This window comes from Hydractinia symbiolongicarpus, chromosome 6 (genome assembly GCF_029227915.1).
Source record: "Hydractinia symbiolongicarpus strain clone_291-10 chromosome 6, HSymV2.1, whole genome shotgun sequence".
NCBI classification, from domain to species: domain Eukaryota; kingdom Metazoa; phylum Cnidaria; class Hydrozoa; order Anthoathecata; family Hydractiniidae; genus Hydractinia; species Hydractinia symbiolongicarpus.
Genome location: NC_079880.1, coordinates 22,328,426 through 22,354,563, shown reverse-complemented (window position 1 = coordinate 22,354,563; position 26,138 = coordinate 22,328,426). Strand labels below are relative to the sequence as shown.

Genomic DNA, 26,138 nt, shown 5'->3' with positions numbered 1-26,138 from the left:
AGCCGCAGGCACGAAAAGGGGAGTATGTCTCACATCCAACTTAGAGACTTTGTTGGTAAAAGTAAAACTGATATAAACAAAATGAATAAAGAATCTCTGGTAAACTTGTTATTCAATAATAAAGAAATTGAGCAGTTGGACGATCTCAAGTCCATACGAGACAGCATAGAAGAGCTGAAAAATAATGTCATCAATCGCCTTCTCAATGAAAACAAACGACTCAAAAAACATATCAAGGAAATTGAAACCCAAAACTACGAACAGATGGATGAATTGGAGGACAACATGCGAAGTTTGATGGCTAAACAAGACAGATATTCACGCCGTAATAATATTGAAATCTCTGGTATTCCGTCTGAAATCGACAATGAATGCCTAGAAGAAACCTCAATAAATATTCTAAACAGGTTAGATCTTTCTATTAACGTAAACGATGTTGAAGCTTGTCATCGACTTCCATTAACAAAAAACGAGCGCAAACATAACAAACCAAAGCGAACAATAATTCGATTTGTAAACCGGAAGTTCTGTGAGACTGCTCTGGAACGTAGAAAAAAGTTAAAGGATACTGATCTTACATCAATTTCTCCTAACCTGAATAGTTCTGATATTTTTATTTCTGATAACCTGTGCCAATATGACTTAATGTTACTTGGAATGTGTCGTCAACTGTATACAAAAGCTAAAATACATGCATGCTGGTCCTGGAAAGGATCTATTTCAATGAAAATTAATGAAAATGATCGCCCAACAAAAATAAACAATGTATATGAATTAGTAGGAATGTTTCCTAATTTTGATTTCTATAACTGAATTTGTATTAACCTAACTTATTATCTGTTTATTTATGATACTTTTTTACTGTCTCTACCATTATGAATTTAACGGTGCGCTTTTGGTCTATTATATTCATGTGAACCGTCATTTTTAAATTCCCATAATGACAAACCTTGTGCTGAGTAAACTTTCAGACTGCATTTTTGTTGATTTTGTTTTTCTCCCTTTCTTTGCATCTATTTATATAGTATATACTTCTAGAATTATCCAATTTATTATTTTAGCTAATAATCTGAAAGCTAAAACTACTTTTCATCCAACTTATTTACTCCCCTGTGTGTGTTTTGTGTCCACTCAACCACCAGTTTAATTCTCGTGAGAATAAATATATATATATATATATATATATATATATATATATATATATATTTATTTATTTATTTTTTTTTTCTTTTTTTTTGATTATTAATATTTATTTATTTATTTTCCTGTAGCACTTATTTACTTTTATACAAATTAACAACCTATGACCAATTTTCCCTGTAACATCTGCAAAAAAAATGTTAATAATAACCACCGAGCAATTCAATGCGATATTTGTAACCACTGGATTCATATAAAATGTAACAACTTAGATAATACCAGTTATAATTTACTAAAACAGTCCACAACACCATGGTTTTGTATTGATTGCACAGCTAAAACACTACCTTTTCAAAATCTAAATAATGATCAATTTTTTCTCAATTCAAAAAACATAAATTTTAAATGTAACACATCTTCTCAACTTAATATAACACCTTCAGAAAATATCGAGGCTCTTCTAAAAGAATTTAACAATTTGTCATCCGACATGAATAAAGCTAATGATGATGATAATCCAACCATTAATTGTCAATATTATGATATCAATGACTTCTGTTCGTCAAAATTTAAATCTGAAAATTTCTTCTCTATTTTCCATCTGAATATAGCTTCTTTATCTAGACATAAACACGATCTTGAGACCTTATTAAATATCTTAAATTTTGATTTTAGCATTTTAGCTATTACTGAAACAAAAATTATGAAAAATTTGAATCCAAACTACGATATTAATCTAGAAGGCTATCAACTATTCCACACTCCCACTGAATCCAGTGCAGGAGGGACATTATTATATGTACGCAATCACTTTAATTGTAAGATTCGAGATGATCTGAATATATACAAATCTAAAGAATTAGAATCTATATTTATTGAAATAATTAGTCCTCGTAAAAAAAATACAATTGTAGGCTGTGTGTACAAACATCCGGGAATGTCAATTGATGATTTTAACTCTAACTATTTTCAACCAATAATTAACAAAACTATGAATGAAGACAAAAGTGTTTTTATATCCGGTGATTTTAATATAAATTTACTCAACATCAGTAAAGACGACCAAAGTTCAGATTTCATTAATAATTTGTTTTCAAATCTCTGTATACCACATATTACACTACCAACAAGAATAACACCAAGATCTAAAACGCTAATTGATAACATATTTTCGAACTGTCTTGAATTTTCCAATTGTGTCTCAGGAAACCTAACTTCATCCATATCTGATCATTTACCTCAATTTTTATTGGTTCCAAATTTGAACATAAAATCCAATTCTAAAAAACAAAATATTTATAAAAGAAACTATTCAAAATTCAACGAAGAAGCATTTCTACTTGACCTAACTAAAATTAATTGGGATAATGAAATTTCTCTGAGTAAAAATGATCCTAATTATTCATTTGATAAATTTAATCATGCAATAAACCAATTATTAGATAAGCATATACCTTTAAAGAAGATGTCAAAAAAACAATACAAGCAACAATCTAAACCATGGATTACAAAAGGAATATGTAAATCTATCACTATAAGAGATAAATTACTGAAAAAATTCATAAATTACAGAAAGAATGATAATTATAAAAATATGTTACACAATAATTATAAACAATACAGAAATTTAATTGTTGATTTGATCAGAAAAAGTAAAAAACAACATTATCAAAAATATTTTTTTGAAAACTCGAATAACATTAGAAAAACTTGGGACGGAATCAAAACCATTATTAGCATATCCAAAATGAAAACCACTGTTCCTACTAGCCTAAAAATTAACAATAAAATTAACAATAATCCTGTTGATATTGCTAACTGCTTTAATAACTATTTTTCCACAGTAGGAGTAAAACTTCAAAATAAAATTTCACCTTCTAATAAACCATTCCATAATTACCTTAATGACGCGAATCACAATTCTTTTTTTATCAATCCTACTACTGAAAATGAAATAATACCACTGATATCTTCTTTAAATGAAAATAAAACAAACGGACCTTTTAGTATACCCAGCAATATTTTTAAACTTATTAAATTCAATGTATCAACACCCCTATGCGAGATAATAAATCTATCATTTTCGACTGGCATCTATCCAGATAACTTAAAAATTGCAAAAATTATACCTATATATAAAAATAAAGGATCTAGTCTAGAATGTAACAATTACCGCCCAATATCACTCCTCTCTAATATTAATAAAATTTTTGAAAAACTCATGCACTCCAGATTATACAATTTTTTAGACTATCACAATTGTATTTATGATCTACAATTTGGTTTTCGACAAAATCATTCCACTAATAATGCACTCTTCAGTATTACAGAGAAAATAAGAGAAACTTTAGATTTCAACAACTTTGCATGTGGAACATTCATCGACCTGCAAAAAGCATTTGACACTGTTGATCATACTATCCTTTTAAAAAAACTTGAAAATTATGGAATTAGAGGACTATCTAACTCCTGGTTCAGATCATACCTTAGTAACAGAAAACAATATGTTTCAATAAATGGTTTTGATTCAAATGTCCAAAATATAACAATAGGAGTACCCCAAGGGTCTGTACTTGGACCTTTACTATTTCTAATTTATATTAATGATCTAAACAATGCAATTAAATACTCAACAGTCCACCATTTTGCAGATGATACTAACTTACTGACAATTAGTGATAATTTAAAATCAATAAGGAAGCAATTAAACCTTGATCTAAGATTCCTTTGCAACTGGCTCCGGGCCAACAAAATATCCCTAAATGCTAGTAAAACAGAAATCATCCTCTTTACCCATCCAAACAAATCTATTGACTATGATATCAAAATAAAAATCAATGGCCATAAAATTTTACCTTCTGAATCTATTAAATATTTAGGGATCACTCTGGACAAACATTTAAAATGGCATATACACATAGATAATCTTAAAGTAAAACTATCCAGATCCATTGGGATATTATCTAAAATAAGACACTATGTTTCCTATAATATTTTAACTAATATATATCATGCTATCTTCTCATCACATCTAACTTATGGATGTCAAATATGGGGACATAACAAAAGCACCTACCTGAATAGAATTATCTCCCTTCAAAATAAAGCAATTAAAATTATGAACTTCAAACCTGCAAACAGCCCTACTTCTCTATTATTTAATAAATCCAAAATACTTACTTTTCCTGACACAATTAAGCTGAAAGACTTTTTATTTGCGTATGATCATTATCATAAAAATTTGCCTAAACCTCTGCAAGGCATTTTCACTCTGGTTACAAATACTCATACCCATAATACTAGAAATGCATCAAACAATAACCTAATACTTTCAAATGTTAGTACCACTTGGTATGGAATTTATAGTATAAAATATCAATCAATCCGTTGCTGGAATACAATTAATAACCAACACAGTGATAAAAAGCTGTCATCACTATCCAAAAACCAGTGCAAAAAAATAATTACAAATCAATTGTTAAGTAAATACTTATAAGGAATATATATAAACTAATAATTTATTTGCTACACTTAAATTTAAATTTAAGTTTAATTATTTATTCATTTTTTGTATATATATAGCTATATTTTTTTTATTTAATTTTGTTTAATTTTTGTTTATCTTATTTCATTTATTGATTTTTTGTTTGTTTTTCTTGTGTTTTTTTTTTTTTTGTTTGTTTTGTCTAATTTATTTCTACTACGTATATATATATATGTCTATCTTATTTTTTTTTGTTGGCAGGGGGGCTAGTTCTTGATTAGATTTATCTATTTGACTAGCTCTCCTGTTAGGTTAGATTATTGCATTATTTATACTCTAGACAATTTTTTTTTTTTTTTAAAAGTTTATTTTTTGTAATCTAACTTAACAAATAAATGTATTTTACTTACTTACTTACTTACTTACTTACTGGTGTAGCAATCTATGTTCGAGATGATTTAGCTGGCTCGTGTGAGGAGCTTTTTACCTATTCCTCAGAAGTAATCCAATTGTTATGTCTATTTTCGAAAGAAAAAAATCTTGCCTTGCTGTTTTATACCACCAACCTGATGACAAAACGCATGACCACCCATCCACTCCATCTGATTTTAAAGCTGCATTAAATGGACTGGCAACTAGCATTCTTGGTATTTAGAATGTGACTCTCCCTGAAATAATTTTTGCGGGGATTTCAATCTACCCCATACTGCCTGGCCCAGTGGAACTCCATCAACAGGGGCCAATACCGAGGAGAAAAACATGATCAAATATCTCAACAAATTTTGTTGTGACTTGATGTTAAATTAAATTATCACGAAACCGATGCACAAAGATGGTTACACTCTTGATCAGGTATTCTTGAACAACATTGATATGTCTTGATTATCAAATTATTCCTATGCTACTCAGTATATCTCACCATAGCTTTGTTGAAGTATTGCAAACACCCCCGAAGAGCACCTAACATCTTTCATGTCACTTAATTATTTTAAAGAAGATATAGACTGGAAAAAAATTGAACAACAATCTTCACGAATATGATTGGCATAACGAATTTCAAAAAAAAGATGTGAATGAAATACTATCTATATTTTATTCTATATGTTACGATATGTCTTCAGCAATAGTCCCTAGCAAATCTGCAAAACCAACTATCAGATCAAACAAACATTTAACATACCGCCAAAATCTCACAAGAAGGAGAAGACGAATTCACAAAATATTAAAGAATACCTCTTCACCTGCAAAAAAGGAAAAACTAGTCAAGGAACTCCTTGAAATTGAAAAAAATTTACAAAAATCGTATTTAAATGGAAATCTACAAATAGAAGAAACAGCTTTAGAAGCTATAAAAAAAATCCTAAATACTTTTATTCAAACGCAAAAAAGTTTTCTAAAATAAAAACAAAAATTGGACCGCTTATGGATCACAGCAACAAATTAATATATCAGAGCAGAGATATGGCTGAACTCCTTTCCTGTCAATATCAAATATTCAGTGAGCCAAAACATGTAGAAGACATAACAATCAACCTACCCCAACACACATCAGAAATTCCAGAACTCCACTTCTCTCAAAAAGACATCATCAATGCAATTGATGAACTCTCCGACAACTCTGCACCATGCCCAGATGGCTTCCCAGCAATTTTTCTGAAGAAAGGTAAAACATCGCTGTCTGTACCACTTCTTCTGTTATGGCAAAACTGTATGGACTGTGGTGAAATTCCCCAAATTTTAAAACACTCACAAATCACCCCTCATTTCAAAGGGGGAAAGAAATCTGATGCATCCAATTACCGCCCAGTAGCCTTGACATCTCATATTATCAAAATTTTCGAAAAAGTCGTCCGGAATCATATCACCTGCTACCTTGAAGTCATGTCTTAGCCAACTCTTAGACCACTTTGATAATGTGATACACTTTGTTGATGGAAAACTAAATTGTGACATTGTATACCCTGACTTTGCGAAAGCCTTTGACAAAGTGGATTTTACCATTGTCTTAAAAAACTTGAAAAACTTAGAATCAAAGGAAAATTATTTAACTTTGTTGAAGCTTTCCTGACAAATCGCACCCAATTAGTCATTGTCAATCACATCCTGTTGCTGTTATTTCAGGCGTACCCTAAGGTAGTGTGCTTGGACCACTTATCTTCATCATCCTTCTTGGAGATATAGACTTAAATATCAGTGACAGTACTGTACAGTCATTTGCTGATGATACAAGGGTTACCAAAAGCATCGACTCTCTCAGGGCATGGGCAAGTTGCAAAGTGATCTACAGAAAGTTTATGAATGGTCAGAAGATGCAGATATGAAGTTTAATGATCTAAAGTTTAAGGTCATGCATTATGGCGCAAAAGACACCCTGAAAGATTGCACATCGTATCTTTCCCCCTCTGGATCCATCATCACAGAGCGAGAGGAACTGAAAGACCTTGGTGTCATATTATCCACCAACTGCTCCTTTCATTCCCACATATTGAAAGTAGTAAATGACAGTAAAAACATGATGTCTTGGATTTTAAGAACTTTTTACACCAGAACGAAGGATCACCTTATGACCATGTGGAAATCTCTTGTTCTTCCTCTATTAGAGTATTGTTCAGTCCTATGGAGTCCACATAAAGTTGAAGAGATACAGATGATAGAGGCATTGCAATGGTCCTATATACGAAAAATCAGAAACTTGACCAATCACAACTATTGGAAATCATTGAAGGAACTGAGAATGTATTCATTGGAGCGTAGAAGGGAAAGGTATCGAATAATTTGTATTCCGAAAATCATGGAACAGTTGGTACCAAATGTCAATCTGAAAATTCAAAGCTATCATCATCCTTGGCATGGGCGGAAAGCAAAACTTCCATGTGGTCCATACAGTAGGGTGGCAGAGTTCAGTTTACCTATCCATGGAATAAAGCTCATATAACATCCTCCTCAAATCCATCTGTAATATGTCTGGTTGCACACTGGACCTTTTTAAAAACAGCCTTGATAAGTACTATTCCAGATACCAGATGAACCACAACTGGTAGGATACACCAAGTTAAGACGGGCTGATCACAGTTCTTTTTGACTTTGAATGTAATAATATATTTACCGCCCGTTTTACGACCATGGGGCCGAGATTGCTAAGGAAATTTAAGAAAAATATCGATTTTTTCTACTATTTAAAAATCTAGAAAGTCTAAACCTCACTATTTACAGTTAAGACATAGAAACATCTCTTCTCCTTCCTTTGACCTATATCTAGGAGTGTTTTGTGGAGGGTTGTATCACCCTCTCGTTTTCTTGGTCCAGGCGGTGAGAATTTATAAAGGGACTTCAGCATAGGGAGGAAAGAACATTGTTATTTAAGTAGTTTTTACAAAATCAGTTTTTACAAAATTGCATCTTCCAATAAAATACAATAGAAATCTTTGTGTTGCATTATCTGAATCAGCGGCATTGTGTTTTTATTTGCACTAAAAAAAAGAAGGCAGAAATTTTAGAGTTATCAAATTTTTGGTATTTTAGGGCTCTGACGCGAAGGAGGGGGGGGGGTTAATGTTAGCGTCGGAATGACACAAAGCGTGGGAAAAATCAATATGTGAGTGGCCCCTAAGCTACAATACAAGCGTGACCGTGTATTTTTGTGCAGTTTAAAACCTCTTAAGCACACATGTGTATGCTGTTTGTGCATCTCATTATCAATAGCATTCATTTTTATTTGCAATAAAACGAACAAAATGGGTGAATTAAATTCTGACTTCAGGCTAACATACAAGGTAAGTTTAAACAAACCTTTTAAATGTAAGATAAAAAACTTACCATGTAAACAGAAAAGATGTACAACTTTTTTCGGTTATATAAGTTTTTTAGAAAATTGGACATGTTCAACTTTTGCTAAGTTTCTAATCACAACCAGCGCTAGCCCGCTTTTTTTCTTTTACCATTATCCCTTCTGCTGCTAAGCAATAACCGCAATGATATAATTGTTCTTTCTTTGGTATTTATTGTGAAAAAAATTTTTTTAAAAAAAACTTATACATTTTAACTTAAAGTGTAGAAAGGTGTACTTATAAGTTTTTCCTTACAACTAAAAGGTCCGTTTATACTTACCATGTATTTTGGCCTTTAAGAATCACCCCTTCCTTGATGGTAAACTAGTAAACATCCTTTATCATTAAAAAATACACACTATATTTAATTCTTGCCACTGCCTATAATATAGGATTATGAGATCGTGAAAATAGATGAAGATTTGGAGCACAGTTGACGTAAGTGGTAATGTGTGGTCATATATGTGTGGTTGAAGCCTTTTGATCACCAAAAATAGGGTTGGTTGGTTGGTTGGTTGGTGAATAAGAACTCAAGAGCCCTTAACAAATTGTGCCCAACTGTGCTGCCAGCAATGCAGTCATTAAACACCAATATTCAATGATAACTTCTGTGCTTTGTTAAAGGGACCCTAACATGAAATTTTTTTATGTCATGTTATGTTATAGAGGACAAAAAGTTCTCTTTTTGTTGTGAAGATATTTCGCTTAAAAGATCATCTAACCTTATAAAATTGTTATTGATGAAGCAATAAGTTAGTATGAATTTGTTTTTGAAATATCTTGCAAAGTTACACGAAATTTAACTTTTTTGCAGTGTGCACTTATGCTACTTATAATATCATGACATACCATAATGATTTGATTATTTCAATTTGTTGAAAGGCACAAGGCAGTTCTGTTTGTAACCAACTTAAAAGCATAATAAAATTGAATTTATCTAGCCTGTTTTAAGTCTGGTATAATTACATGGTTTGCGAACAACCTTAAATAATGTCATTCACATTTCTATTGTTTCAGTAAAGAGAGTATACTGTTGTTTTCTTCCTGTGATTATGATTTGGAACTGAATAGAATATTATTTGAGCTCCAAAGGTCATGTTTTGATTGTGTAACAGAATAGGGTGTTGATAATAGTGCGATTATTGTAAATCAACTTTGTAAAACGAAACAGCCTTTTGAATAAGAATTTTTATAATGACAAAAATGATAAAATTTAAAATTTTGGTGCAACTAAAACAATTTTTATATAATATAATGAAGAATACCTTATATTGTACAGACATAAAACAACAGTTAAATTTTTGCGCATTTTAAAATAAATATACAAACAATAAATCACTCACTATGGTGTGTCAAAATTTAACTGCACCTAAAAAATTGCTGAATATGCCCTGAAATATTGAACTGGAATTCTTGACAACCTATAGATAAAATTGACTTTTAAAATGAGTAAATGTTGATCAATAAAAAATAATTTTGATGTTTGGTTGATTTAAATTAATGTATGTAAGTATAATATGTATATACGAATAATGAATTAAACTGTACATCATTTTTTTCTTCCAAATAAAAGATTAAGGTCATTTGATTGTAAATTTACCTTACAACCTTTCTAAATCAACAGAATCTTTTACCAACATAAAATCCATTTTTATGCCTGCCTTTGTTAATATGTTGATATTCGCATATACATATGCCAATAAAAGCTAGCATTACTAAATCGGTCATTAAAAATACATTTTTTGTGCTTCACCTATGGCAATTGTCATCAGTGTTTAAGTAAAAAAAAACGGGTGTGAGAAAAATAATGACTTGCTGAATGATTTAAAGACATTTTTACAATCAAATCTCTGTAAATTACTTGCTGCTTAATTTCTTTAATACATACTCCATATCACACTATTAAAGCTTAGTCTCCCTTAGAGTGATGATCTCTTATTGCTTTCGTATTCATGGCGATTAATTTTTGACATGTCAGTGGAGATGAAAAGTGAGGACATTTTTATGTTAATCAGGGTATAAAGAGCAATAAAAAAATGATAAATATAAAAAAAAAATACTTGATATTTATTTAAGCGAACAACCACAATCTTTCGTGATCTTATGTAGAGAAGGTTATCTTCAAAAATCTGCCGATATAATAACAATAGATTTTAATCTTTAACTCTAGCATTGTTTTGAAACAACACGTTTCAGTTGTTTACATAAGTGAAGACGTGGTTAGTGCAAAAATGGAAAAAATGGCTATTGATGAGCATTTAGGAGCAAAGCTTACTATCAAAGTTCAAGAAAGTTTGAGATTTTTTTGTAAATTTTATGCATTGAGAATGGTTATGTGAACCGAAAAGCTTCTTCTAATTTTACCTTTTGTGTTTTTGCCAAAGCAGATCTTGTTTTTTTGGAAAATTCATGAAATCCTGTTGATGTAGCATTGGGCTTCAATGTTCATGTTAAGTGCAGACATCTAAAAGATGCAATTGGAACCTAGAGTGATTCTCTCTGTCACCTAATTGAAGTTCTTGTACAATTTAATAAAATGCGTCTTTTTTTCTCTCTTAGGTGATAAATTTCTCTCACACAAAATCTATTTTCAACTTAATGGTTACAAAATACAGGTGTTTAGGTTTTGTGGTAACGATTACGTACATTTTGAGTATTTTATGTGGGACAGTGATGTACAGGCCCTGGATAACAGTTTTTCAATGGCAGTATATATAATAGCAAAAGCTCTTAACAGTATTTCTATGATAACAGAAAAAAAAAATTGGTTAGTAGGACAAAATAGTAGTAAAGTTAAAATAGTTTGTATGTTCTTTATGTATGTCTTCGAACAATTATAATTGTTTATATTGATAGCATCATTTGAATTGTTTGGAATTGTTATTTCGGGATTAGTTTTAAAAAATAGGCCTTGACATATAAATTCTCAGAACAATTTTCCCTCTTACACGATGGAGAAAAAATTAGGATTCTGTAAAAAGCCTAGGCAATTGGTTAAATAAAACCAATTGCCTAGGCTTTGTGAAGCCTAAAAATAAATTCTGCATAAATTAATCCTGCAAAAGTTAATCCTGTATAGTATACCCTTGTAATGTACAAACACTATGTATTTTTTTATTATATCTTAAAACTTGCAGGAAAATAATAATAACAGCAGAGAATGGAGAAGAAAGAGCATTTATACAAAGTTTTAGTGATTGGAGATCTTGGAACTGGAAAAACAAGCATTATTAAAAGATATGTCCATAATTTCTTCTCTGTTCATTACAGAGCGACTGTATCTTTTTCATGTATATGTATTCCAAATGAAGCAAGCATTCAGATCTGATTTCTAGTTACGAAAAAATAGGGCTTTTATTGTGCACATTGTGTTTTGCTGTGGTAGGAAATAAGTCTTTAAGAGTGTATGTATGGTTAACCCTTTAATAAATTATCTTTAAAAAATCTGTTTACAAAGTTAAGGTGTTAGGGCAAGCAAATTTAAATCCAACATATATTTCCATTTGCTTTTATCCAACTGAATCTTGTTTTTCTTAATGGTGATTTCCTAAGATTGGTGTTGACTTTGCATTGAAAGTTTTAAACTGGGATGAAAACACTCTGATACGTTTACAATTATGGGATATTGCCGGTTTGTTTATTTCTAACTCGTTAATATTTTTTTTTTTTTACTTTTTGAATGTATATGACCATAAATAACAGATATTTGTACATTGTTTCGAAAGTTGAAGCTGTTAATATATATACATTATCATCTAAAAGATAATATGCATTTATATAAGGGCAAAGAAAAAATGACTCAGCTATTTTTACCTGAAAATGTCCACAACTTTTTTTATTAAACAATGCGCATTACCATGGGGCAACAGTTCCCATCAAGAAAAAGTAGACATAAGTGAGCGAACCATGAAGAAGGCTAACTCTATTTAAAAAGAAAATGAAATGTATAATCTTTTATTCAGTCATGTGAATGTATTTTTTTATTCAGCATAACCATAGCGTATCCTTACTCATCAGTTTTCACATTTCCACTGCTTGACATGTCTATTGTTTTTTGGGGCATTGCCACTGCTGACACAAGCATGCCGAGACCTTTATTGGTATATATCATCTCATATCATCCTCAAATGATTAGTTCACAATGATCCCGCAAACAGATTATCATTTATAGAAATTTTCACTAAAATTTTGTTATTTAGGACAAGAAAGATTTGGAAATATGACCAGGGTATGTGTTTTTTGCGTTTTTCCTTGATGTTTGTCAACCTTAACTCTATTTACACTGGTGGTGATGCATTTCGCTACTAATTTTCTTTTTTTGTTATAGCTTCTGTTGCACTCTCTAAAATTTGGCGACTTTTAATGTTTGACTACTTTTTATAAAAGCAATTTTGAAATCCCATTTTGAGGAAAGTTCCATAGTAACTGTGTTGTTAAATGTGGTCTCAATAATAAGTTCTGATTATTTGCGCATTATTACTCTCACTTTCTGTTTTGTTTCAAAAGTTTATATTATAAATGGTATTAATATAGGATCAATAACCAAACAAAATTATTGTCTTCATTTGACAAACAAAATTGCCTTGCCAACCAATCCATTGTGTGATACAGTGACGAAAATATGTGAATATTTATGTCAGCGAAATTCCTAACTTTAGTTATCCTCACTATTCGATTTCTTTTATACTATAATTCTTTCAGTTTCGCAATTTCTATATTATCAACATAGCCATTTAAAAGTTATTTGAAGTATATATTGATCGCAACTTCAATTGGTGGCCATGTAAGTTTTTGTAAAACAAAGTAATAATTTGTGATTTAATTTGATAGGTTTACTACAAGGAAGCTGTTGGTTGCTTAATTGTGTTTGACGTCACCAGACAATCCACATTTGAAGCTGTTTCCAAATGGAAGCATGATCTAGACAGCAAAGTTCAGCTTCCTGATGGAAAACAAATACCATGCGTGCTGTTAGCAAACAAGGTTTGTATTTTTACACTATGGTGATTTAACCAATCAGAATTTGGTCTTTTGCACTGTTTGCAGAATGTGAGTAAACAAGTACCAAAGATTATAAATCTAATTGAACTTGAACCCACAACCTCTCGCTTGCCAGGCAAATGCTCTACCGACTGCGCTATTGATTCGATGGTATCTCCCTCACATGAAATAGCGGCGAGAATACTACCTTCTTAAACTATACTACGCCTTTGTAAGATACTGATAATGCCCAGAAGCTAATTTACAAGTTTAGATATCTCACGTGTGAACCATGGTTCCTATAATTATTAATCGTTATTTATAATTCTCTTTTCTTAGTGTGACCAGCCAAAAGAAGGCATGGTGAACAATTCTCACCAGATGGATAAATTTTGTGAGGAGAAAGACTTCATAAAGTGGTTTGAAACCAGTGCGAAAGAAAACATCGGTATTGATGAAGCAGCAAAATTTCTTGTGCAAAAGGTACATTCCTGCTTGTGGTTTTGTAAACAAACAAACAAACAAACAAATCAACAAAATATAAAAACTAATTTTTGATGTTTAAGGCAGGGAGGAACAGGGTAAAATCTGAACGAATTGACGTTTAACGCATCCTCTTTGATTTGTGATACTTACCTAGGTTTCAATGTTCTTTTCAACTCAAATTAAATAATAAGTATATGTCCAAAAATGGCTTTTTACTTTTAGTGGGATCCATATTATACAATGTATCCTATCTAATAAGTTCTTTTTACACTTTATGTTTTTGCCTACATAAATTTTTTTCTACACAGGATTTTCTATTCTTTGATAAACAACAGTCAAATCCACACAATATTTTGAATTACATCAATAAGTAATGGACATTACTTTCAGCATTATTTCATCCTTAAAATACAACGAAAATCAAGAACTTCAGAATTTCCCCAAAAATGACTTTCATGAGCGTTATTTGTTAATAATCTTCAGGTTTTGTTAACACACGGGTGCAACTGTAAGAGAAATAATGATAAAATATAAATATGGATATTGCAACATTTTTCACACTACATTCCTCCTTAACAAATGTTTTATAAAAATGATAACTGCGACTGTTGTACAAGAGTTAGTCCACAATTTCACTTGTTATTGAAAACCCAGCTTTCTGTGAATGTAATATAGGTCATTCCCCTGTATACTGGCGTTCGAGCATTTGACTACCATAATACACACATATAAAATGTGTTGTTCTTTAGATTTTAGAGAATGATAAAGCGAATAACCTTCTACCACCTGACCGTGATGATGACGTCATCGATTTAAAACAAAAACCACAAGTGAGAGTGACGCAACAAGAGAAAGGAGGGTGTTGCTAGTAGTGTGAATAAATGTATACTTTTATATTTATATACATTGATATCTATTTTTTAGTTATTATGGTTTAAATTATTTTTTGTGCTTTATATTACTTATATATCTGTCAAGATGTCTGTCTTTGTTTCGTCGTTCTTATTTTCGGCTCAATGTATTGTTGAAGAAGTCGTTATAATGTTTGTTTGTGTGTAAACAAGGCTTTGTGGCAATACAGCGCTATATGCAGAGCTCAAATGGACAGGACAAAACTGGCTTTGCACCCACGGTAAAACGTATACTGGACCAATATCGTTTGTGAGGTTACCTTAGGGAATTAATATAACCTTAGGGAATTAATATAACCTTAGGGAATTAATATGCGTGGGAATTGTAATCTGCTGGCTTCAATTTATGTTCTCTGCTTAAAAGCCTTGTATCACAGTATAAATATTCTCGCGAAAAATTAGATGCTAACTTCTGAAAAATTAAAAAAATTGGCAGAAAATTCCCTTACGGTACCTTGGTAAAACTGTTTTAATTGTGCTCTGAGTAGATAGAAGACAATATGAAACGTTAATCTTTCAAAGAATTTCTATCGTTAGTTAGAATTTTTGTTATTATATTTTTTTCTTTTCTATGCTTCTGATGACGTTTTGAGTATTTGTGTGAATATATATCTTGTATGCAAATGTGAAATATTTCATATATAAAGAAGAATTTCTGCATAGCCAATACACCTTTCCCGAATATATTTTCTTTGATATGCCGCAGCTCTTTCTCAACTTTTTTAAAGAAAATGAATGTAATTTTCGAAATCCTCACATGAAAATTGATAAATCGTGAAATTTTGATATTCATACATCAAACAAACAACCTGCTACAACAGTTTTTTTTTAATTTTGTACTAATTAACCTTTGCTCGAAGATGAGGCTTATTAGTACAAGTCGAAAATTAAGAAGGCTTTGACCGTAACAATGATGCCACCAAAACAGCACTTTCCCATGTCGGAGTAAGTTGAAATTGATACACACACTAATTTACTGATGCTGAAAATGATGTTTAGGTCAAAATTCCAAAATTTTAAAAAACATGTAATTTGGGAAACGTGTATTGTTTTTACGTATTTCATAGGAAACATATTCTTTAACAACTTTCATAATACAAAATATATATCTAATTTTTCTTTCTTTAACGATTATATAAAGTATGTGCTATAGCGTTTTTACGGTTTTGTTACATCCAGTAACACAATATTTTATGGAGGAATCGGATTGAACGGATTGAATGGGAAATTCGGAATATTGCATAAACTCTTTCCCCGTCGCAATGTTTTTTCTGAACAGATACGTCTACCACCTATCTTCCAGTGTGTGTTTAAATTGTGGTGGATACTTAGTCTTTAAAATTTTCAACATTTGTTGCCGTGAATAATATAGCTTTTAGCAAAATTCTAGGAAAAACAACTTATTGAAGATTTTCTGAGGTTTATCACTAGTTATGTGGAAAAATAATTTTTTAACGCATTTTTGGTTTCGAATACAAGAAATGTTGCTTTTCACTGTGTTGTTGCACAAAGGTTAACATTAGAATAAAGAAAAATTGACAGGAAAGTATTGTACGAAATTTCTAGTTTTGTTGTGGCTACATGATTTTATAAATTATTTTTTATTATTATATGTAAAAACTATGATTCGAATAATCTGTATTCGTAAATACATTTTTTTCCTGTCACGCACGTTCCACACACCCCCCCCCCTAATAAACCATATAGTGAATATTTTAAGTGGGTAAAAGTGTTTGACCCTTACACAATATTAAGTAGCCTTTCACCGACTAAATTTTACCAACAAAGTCACTTTATTCTGGTGACTATTTTTTGCTGAGTTAGCAAAATATATAAAGTACATACAACGGTTCACTCGAACATCAATACATTGACAATTTTGAAAGTTACCCGTGTCTTATTTAAAAAGAAACCTGCTCAGAAAATACTGGAAGGCTGGAGCTTCCAATAAACAAGAAACCTTCAGTAATGAACCTTTTTAGGTTTTAAAAACTAAGAAACTAATAAAAGTAAGATTTATGAAATATCTTTTCACGGACTCTTTGCACATATGCTTGTATGAGACAAGTCGATGTACTTTTACCAAACTTACGCTTTTAAACTATATAATCGCATTTTTCTCAATACTTGTATCTATCCAATAAAACAATACATGTCTGGGCAGTTTCTGGGTTATTTTATTGCAATCTAAGGTTAAGTAACTAAATAAGAAACTTTCAGCTTTTTTTAAAAAAAACATGTATAGAACCCCTGATTACGGTTAGCCTAATTTCAGGGAACTACGCATTCTCGCCGTTATCACACGGAACGACCATTATTAAAAACCCACAATACGCTGTGAACAAGATTGGGAAATAGTTACGGTAAACCAGAGACTGGAAATAGCATGATCAAAGTAAAGATATCTTCTTCGTTTTATCCGAAACGTGTGTTGGTTTTGTCGTCTACCGGCATAATGAAGATCCGAATTGACAACTTTAGGTCATTTTCTTTTGGGCAATATTCTACGATTGCCTACTGTTTTAGTAACTTTTAGCTTTCAATCATTACTATTACGAAAACTTTTATGCATGCTAGAGTGTATTTCGTTTCTTCTTGTACAAGCTCTTAAGCTCATTTCCCTGGTAGCCATTTTGATCTATTACGTCAAGATAATGCTAACAAATCTGACGTCAAATAACGTCTTATACTTTGCGCAAACACTCAGTGACGGAAAGAAGTGACACTACTTGTTGAAGTGGAACTTCAGAATGGTAACAAGGTTGGTGACATGGAATCTGAAATAAAAGGTAAAGAAATTTGAAAAGGTTCTAATCATTTCTTCATCGCGTTGTCTAAGATCCTAACCTTCTTGTCAGCTTGTACAATACATAGTGAAATAAAAAAAACAGTAGAGTGGAAGAATGGCCCGCTAAATTATTTCTTGTGTTAGACTACAATTTGTTAAGGTACATTCACTCTTATTTTCTAAGAAATAGACAAAATTTATGAAAAGAAGTTGATATCTATATCTCAAGCTGTTGTGAAAGAAAGGAGATTTCGACAGCAGAGCAAAGAGACAAGTTAAAAGCATCAGGTTAAGACTCAACGTTTGAAAGAAATCAGAAAGGTTGTAAACATTTGATCATTTTAGCGCGAAAGCAAATGCGACACCAGAGATGATCCAATAAGCGATAAAACCATGTAGTTAGGTTGACTACAGACGTTCAAGAACGCAAGAGAGAATAGGCTAAAAGAACTAGAAGAATTAAAAGATGAAGATTAAATCGCTGTGTCTTCAATATGGAATGCAAAATTAAATTTTACATTATGTATAATTTAATTTTGCATTCCATATTGAAGACACAGCGATGATATTAACACGTACCAAAAGGATGCGATTGAGGATCTAAAGGATAAAATTAGTGAGCTAGATAGCAGTGTGGGTCAAACAATGAGCTTCAACGTGCTTCGAAACAAGTGTGATGATAATGCAAAGATATTGCGTAGCAATTTTATTTGCAAAATCTTCCCAGGTTTTTAAAAAGAAACTGAAAGTTGTAGCTGCAATTGCATGCTGCAGAAATACAAAAATTATAATCCTTACCTTACCCTTTATCAATTTTTTTTCCGGATTTCTTTTTCTTAAAATGTCTTTCTATTCTCCCTTGTCAGTCACTTTCACAAATACGATTGGCTACGCTATGGTCAGGCACAAAAAAAACAGGGCATTAAATATTTTTAACAAGGAGGCGCTTCAGTTCTTGGTATGATAAACTTTAAGTTATCAATGAATAGGTGGCCACAGAAGCTAGAGTCCTGCGAATGCAGTCCTTCTATTTTTTCTATACTTTAAAATCTTCTTTTGATTTTTGTAAGGTTTTACCGGCCACTTCTTTTAAAAAGCAAACTGGAATTTATATGTGAAAGCATCCGTAACATTTTGTCGTGGAAAGGCGGCAAATACCCCGCGACGTCTTATTTTGTTTTCAATAATTCTAGTCTCATTTTTTTAATAGGATTTTAAGGTCCTTCTGTGATAAAGGTAGGGTGGGGTACAAGTCTGTTTTTAATTGATATTTTGTAAATATAGTGTATTGTATCACAAAGTTCTTATGACCTTCCTTACACCTAGGTCTGCCATCTGTGTCTATATGGACCTGCCGATGAAATGCGGCTCAAAGAGGACAACTTTTTTAACTGAATTTGAGTCTCATAATCAAAAATATGATGTTTTATATACTGTTATAAAAACTTTAACAAAATTTCAGAGCTAAAATAGTATACAACAATATACAACAACAGGCCAAACGGCTTGACAACTCCTACTGTCACCTATCATAAACAACCTCGTACCCAAGGCATTTTGTCGATCTATTGATACCTGAGACGGCGCGGGATGTCAAAAAAGCGAAAAATTATCCTGGGAAGGAGGTTGCTATTATAAAAAATCAGTGACACAGTACCAGCTCATTTATTTGGATTTGGTAGATATGTAACTCGGTAAGTTCTCATTGGCTCAAATACTTCAACCTTGTCCCAATGGCTATGTTTTTTTCTGTCTTTATCTTATCTTTAGCTCCCGTCTCAGCAATAGTTCAAGAATTAATAGATCCTGCCTATTATGCTACTAAACAAGACATTTCCTGTAGATCTCCCAGACTAAAATATTTAAAGATGCTTGACTTTAAAGAAAGGTTATTTGAATTTGCAAATTCTAGAAAAAGTTCAAAACATTTGCCTTGCTTTTAAATTTGGAAGATACTACAGTCGGTACGAGTGTTAAAACCGCGAGGGTTTTCTTGTTGCACTTTACAAAGGCTGTTCGTTTTGACAGTTAGGAAAACCAGATCCCCTTTTTCTTATTACTATACTTTTTCTTGCATTCTCGTTCAGCAAATTAAAATAAATATTTATAAGTACTAGTTGTTAGCCCGTGGAAAAAAAACCAGAATTTCGGCCGTCACTACTTCGCATCTATGGTAGATGGCTCAAAGACCACAAAAGAAGCCTAGATAACAATTATGCAAAAACAGCGTTCTAAATGGTTTCATGTCTCTATTTTTATTGGGTGAGAAAGAAAGCCTTGGATCCCTTTGTTAAGCTAGTTGTTATCTCATGTAAAAATTAACAGGGAATTCACCCATCGTCGGCTACGAAGCGCAGCTACCATCTTTCGCTCACAGACAGAAAATTGGGTATTATAAAAACACCCAGATGTCTTGATGAGTGGCTGAGACATGCCGTCAGTTAGAACTACTTTCGTCCGAGGGCTTTTACTACTGATTCATTTATTGGTCCACGAAAAGTACTGTGTCCGAGTTTGGTGGTGAGAGCAAAGTCGGGAAAGTTAACGAAGACAGATAAATAAATACAAACAAGGATAAAGAAAATATATGCGTGTAAAATGTAAAGACTAATATTACAGCGATAATTTTTTTTAAAAATAAGAAAATCCAATCTCAATCCCAGGAACTTTCTCTCCTTGTATATCTATGGGGTTGTATCCTGTGTATAATAATCGGCTACCGTATTATTGGTTATATTTACTTGCACGTTACATGCACAGTAGAATTAAAGAAACAAGAAAAATTCTGAAAAATATCAACAGGCAGCGCCGGTATGAGACAAATGCTCCTGGGAACGAGGTTATAAAAAATCGTCAAATTATATTGAAAAATAAAGAGACCATGTCAATCGAACACTGCGACGCATGTTTTCAAGTACGTTAGACCGTTGATTAACACACTGAGTGCTACAGGTAAAGAAATGGGAAGAAAAAATTATTTGTTTTTTTCATTTATATGCCATTATAACAACTAATTGCGCTGTCACTAACAAAGGTATCCGTAATAAAAGACTGGTTTGTTTGGTAAAGGTATCGAGATTTTTTGACAACATACTTTTTTATGCAATTTATATGTATATCTCGTACCGCAGTTACTCACTCGAACATGTGCGATCAAATCGCGACCATGCGGTGGAGAGATCGTGGCTCTATACCTGTGCTTACAAATATCATTCAACTTATTCTGGTTTGCGATGACTGATTTGGCTGCTTGCCAACATCTACCAGGGCATAGTCGATTTCCTGTCTTACATCCAGCGAAAAATCCTCTGACAACTGGATCTGGGTGAACATTAGCAGTAACGGGTGAGTTTACATGTACTCCATCTCGGATGTCACAAAAACATGTCATCTTGCGTGACTCCACGCTCACTGAAACGCTATAATAAAAAGAGGTTGATAATTTACCGAACAAGTTTTATCAGCGCAAGATCTCAAAAACTAGTAGCTAATCGTAAATACGTAAAACTATGCTTTGTTTTCATCCTACAATAGCAACCAGGTTCATCTCCGAGCTCTTTTCCTCTCCAGAGCAATCATTTTTTGTAGAGCTTTCTTAATCTCCGGAGCTCTTTGCGTTAAACTTTGAGCTCAAAGAGCTCAAAAGCTGTGGAAATGAGAACTCATAATCAACTTGCTGTTTTTTCTAAGTGCCTCTTTTAACCGGAAGGTAAGTTCAAAAGACCTTGCACTAAGAAAAGTAACTCTGGTATGTTTTGAGACGATGAGAATGAGATTGCTTATACAGGGTTTTAACAATAAAGTCTATTTTCTAATTTCATGATTTCTTTAACTTTTCTGGGACGTTTAAAAGTTAAAATACAACCACACAAGATATGAAAAGTCTACAACCTCTTCCCCAGGAAAGGCAAGAAGAAGTAGAGATTTGCAGAAAAATAAAAAGAACCTTGGGGACGACGTTGAAAAAGACTACAGGTTTAAATCGATGTAAATTTAAGGGCTTAAATTTCGTTCCTTCATAAAATATTCAGAATGTACGAGGGGCGAGGTTGTCATAAATTACCCGCAACATCATAGTAAATAAGAATATCATGTATAATATTGAGAACACTTTTGCACGACTTCATTAAAAGTTTTCACAAAGCATGTTATTCAAAACACTACCTGCACAACACGACAGCTATCAAAATCAAGGATATCTTCATATCTGTGTGTTTGCTCTGCTCGGTGAAAACTTCGAAGAGATATATTCTAATGATACAACCGGCAGCCGAACTTCTTGCTTCTTGAATAACGTTTTTCTTCACACTAAATTTTCAAATCACATTTCCATATTTATACCAAAATTAAACGGAAGTTAATTTCAGAAATTTACGCAAAATAAATATAAACACATGCAATGTCGTCCCCAGCTCAATTCGATATTTCTTTATTTGAACGAAAGGAAACTTGGAACGAAGTTGTAAACGATTAACGTTATTGTCAGGCAAGGCAAAAAAATAATTTTTTTGCTTTTGACATTGACGTAGTCTCGATGATGCTGTGAGAATAATACAATTTGCTTTCCAGATCTCTTTGTCGTTTGCACCGTTTGCTTATATGAAAAGTCCTGTTGATAAGGTTAGAGATTATTGTGACGTGTGGTAACTGTAGAAAATAACATCTTGGTAAATAATTTTCAATATTTTAATCCACTTTCGTGCGTAAATCAACTTCTATCACAATAATCATCCTAAAGAATTATAAAATCAGAACAGTCATAATGTGTGTAAACATGTTTATTTTGTTCAATTTGTTTAAGCCCCTCTTCTTTCTTAGCACACGTAAGCTTTTTTTCTATTTTTCTATTTTGAATGTGATCCTCCTTTCTTTAATTTACACAAAGATTCCATATCGCCCAACGCTTCCTTCCCGCCCGACATAGAGCAGAAAAGCGTACCCCCAATGCGGAGTCCAGAAACCCGAATTAAGGGAAAAGAGTTTATAAAACCAATCGCACGCAAACTATAAACAGTCGAAGTAAGTTAGGGATTCTTGCCTTTTTTTCATCGAGGCCGGCGAAAAAAAATGCGTGTTAGCCGTCAATTAACCACTAGCAGCTTTGGCATCATGCAACAAACTCTGGGTACGAGGATGTCGCCATTTGCCCACTCCCGTTTTCAGGGCTTATTTTCGCGTTTTTGATATGTAGCCTGCATCATGTTAGAAAGGCGATAAAGAAACTGTTTGGGCTACGGGCCTATAGAAATGAGTCGCGATCAAAATCAAAACTAAGATGAAGGGTAATGCTAGAGATTAGAAGCCGTCCTAATATCAGAGAAAGAAAAGTAAGCACTGGGAACGAAGTTGATATATTCATAAAAATTATTTTCGCACTAACAAATATAACCATAATAAAAAACTGATCCGTTTGGTTTAGGGTTAGATTCCTTGCAGCATAAATTCTTCCTTAAATCGTACGTATACTGTATCCCACAGTCGGTAACTCCGTAACGCACGATAAGTTTACGACCATACGGTGCCGAAATTGCGGTTTCATATTTCGTTTTGCAGATATAACTCAACTTATTTTTATCGATAAAGATGGCTCTAGCTGCTCTTAAACAGTATGAAAGACAAAATCGATTTCCCGTCATGCAGTCCGCTGCATAAACTGATGAGCTGACATGAACGACATCCTGAATGTCACAAGGACACGTCATCCTTCGTGACTCAGCACTCGGAAAGAATCTGAAATAAATAAAATTCAAGAATGCTAGAAAGTAAAGATAAAACAATAGCACTATTTCATTTCATTCACTGTTTCATAGAAGAGATAGTGTAGTGGTAGCGCATTCGACTTGAAATCAAGATTTCAGGTTCGAGTCGCCACTCTGGCGCACTTTAAATGCAGTGTTGTCAGCCCATTTAGTGCCATCTACTGACCGCTAACCGGCTTGTGCGGCAAACAAGTAAGTTAGAGCAATGCTATGCGTATCTCTGGCGGTAATGTAACATAGTTACAGACTGGGAGGAGGAAGAGACAACCGTTAGAATCCCCAAGAACTTCCTGTTACTTACTTACTTTTTATAAAGATGAAATATATTTACAGCGTGAACTGGAATGTTGAAATATTTTAACCTAGTCCTCAGGGCTTTGTTTATTTTTCTGACAATCTCGAACGCAAAAGCCCTAGTGACGTCGTTGCGTAATAAGTTTAAAACCTAAGATTCCCTTGGGAAAACATTGAGCGGAACCTTTACATAAGAAACTACACCAGCTTTGACCCCAGGATTTCTTTTTCTCTGGGGCCGAGGCTGAAAAAATACAATAATACCTGCATACTACTACAATCATTAAAATGTTGTACGATTTCATTTTCTTGTGTTTCCTTTTTCTGGATGATATATTTACCAGTTATAATACAAAAATTCGACAAACGTTTATACACGAACGAAAAAATATTACCAAGTTCTTTGAAGATGTTTCTATCTACACAAAAAAGGCATGTTTGGGAGTGGGAACAAAAATTATGTGGATTATCAATCTCGTCTTCGTCCTCGCCGTGCCCTTATATTAAAAGAGCGAATAGAAGACCTGGAAATGAGGTTTGAAATACATGTGACGCACCGTAACCATGGCGGGTAATATTTGGATATTCACATCTTAATATTTTTGTTGTATTTTGTATACTTTCTTATCAGAACCATCTAAACTTTAAATTATAGCATCTTCCAACCTCGATCCCAGCATGGAGGATCCCAAGAGATGTTGTTTCTTTGATATCTGACGGTCAGTTAATAAAAGTCTGAATGTCTGTCAAGAAGAGCAGGTGTAGTTAAAAAACCTGGAGTTAAAGTTAAGTACCTTCGTTCCTTGACGCAAACATGATGGATAAAGGCTGCAATCACTAATAGATGAATTTTTTTCAAAACATTGTTGTTCTTAAAATTTATTTATTCTACTCCCTGAATATGTGTAACATAGAATAGAGGTTACGAAACACAACGAGGACCAATGCGAGGTTACAACATAAAGACAGATATCAAGAGATAATATTTCTATTTCTTGTCAAAAAAGACAAGTTTTACGGCATATTTTATATAGTTATTAGAAGTTTTATGACACAATTTTGACTAACTAACTAACTAACTAACTAACTAACTAACTAACTAACTAACTAACTAACTAACTAACAAAGGTGGCATATCATATATACCGTTCAATGGCTTCGCCTGCTGCTGCTGATATCTTGTCATCAATGAAAAAGAGACAATAACCATTTTCAAAACAAAAAAAAAGGAAGTGGCCGAATAAATGAAATGTAAAATTACATTTGGACAGCAAAAAGATGATATCAGTGACAAATGTGAGGTCCGAAGCCACCCTCTCGGATGCTGAGAAAGATCTTGTCAGAAGAAAGGAAATCTGAAATAAGAACTGAAACGTAGAAAGATCATATCAATGACAAATTTGAGAAGGAACATCCGAAGCCGCCCTCTCGGATGCTGATGAAGATCTTGCTCGCATGAACGAAAACTGAAATTAGAACTGGATTGCAGAAAGATGATATCAATGACAAATGTGAGAAAGAGCATCGGAAGCCACCTTTTCGGATGCTGAGTAAGATCTTTTTCTTAATAAGGAAAAATGAAATAAGAACTGAAACGCAGAAAGATAATATTAATGGAAAATGTGAGAAAGAGCATCCGAAGCCGCCCTCTCGGATGCTGAGAAAGGTCTTGTCCTTATAAACGGAAACAGAAATAAGAACTGAAGCACAGAGAGATGATATCAATGACAAATGTGAGAAAGAGCATCTGAAGTCGCCGTTTTGGATGCTGAATAAGATCTTTTCCGTATTAAGGAAAACTGAAATAGGAACTGGAGCGTAGAAAGATGATATCAATGACAAATGTGAGAAAGAGCCTAAGAAGCCACCCTCTCGAATGCTGAGAAAGATCTTGTTCTTTTAAACGAAAACAGAAATAAGAACTTAAGCGCAGAAAGATCATATCAATGACAAATTTGAAAAGGAACATCCGAAGCCGCCCTCTCGGATGCTGAGAAAGGTCTTGTCCTTATAAACGGAAACAGAAATAAGAACTGAAACGCAAAAAGATGATATCAATGACAAATGTGAGAAAGAGCCTCTGAAGTCGCCGTTTCGGATGCTGAGTAAGATCTTTTCCGTAATAAGGAAAACTGAAATAGGAACTGAAGCACAGAAGGATGATAGTAATGACAAATGTGAGAAAGAACATCCGAAGTCGCCCTATCGCATGTCGAGAAAGATCCCACTAATAAAATATCCTTAAACCATTTTTCCCTGGGATATTCTTGATTTATTTTGTTTTGGCGTGGATGAACACTAATATAACATCTGAGATGTGCAATGAAAGTCTTTGTAATAACTGTTTTTGGTCTCAAGGTAACTTTCCATTGATTGTTCTAAACGTATTCGCATTTTCTGATGTTTCCGTAAGGTCGTAACAGCTGCGTCTGCTTCAACGACTACCAGACATTGTAGCAACATGTAGTG

At 32.8% G+C, this 26,138-nt stretch overlaps 2 protein-coding genes across 2 annotated transcripts; one reads left to right on the top strand and one right to left on the bottom strand.

The window, feature by feature from the left end:
* Positions 1-11,566: 11,566 nt before the first annotated feature.
* LOC130647608 (ras-related protein Rab-32-like) lies at positions 11,567-16,491 on the top strand. The gene is made up of 6 exons (XM_057453529.1): positions 11,567-11,728; positions 12,004-12,082; positions 12,651-12,679; positions 13,282-13,434; positions 13,771-13,914; positions 14,667-16,491. The coding sequence occupies exons 1-6, from the start codon at positions 11,612-11,614 to the stop codon at positions 14,784-14,786; spliced, it is 642 nt and encodes a 213-aa protein (XP_057309512.1). The 5' UTR covers positions 11,567-11,611; the 3' UTR covers positions 14,787-16,491.
* A 3,700-nt stretch (positions 16,492-20,191) lies between these two features.
* LOC130647606 (uncharacterized) lies at positions 20,192-21,943 on the bottom strand. Its single transcript, XM_057453526.1, has 2 exons — positions 21,781-21,943; positions 20,192-21,035 (listed from the first exon to the last, which is right to left on the bottom strand). The coding sequence occupies exons 1-2, from the start codon at positions 21,819-21,821 to the stop codon at positions 20,642-20,644; spliced, it is 435 nt and encodes a 144-aa protein (XP_057309509.1). The 5' UTR covers positions 21,822-21,943; the 3' UTR covers positions 20,192-20,641.
* Between the last annotated feature and the right edge of the window lie 4,195 nt (positions 21,944-26,138).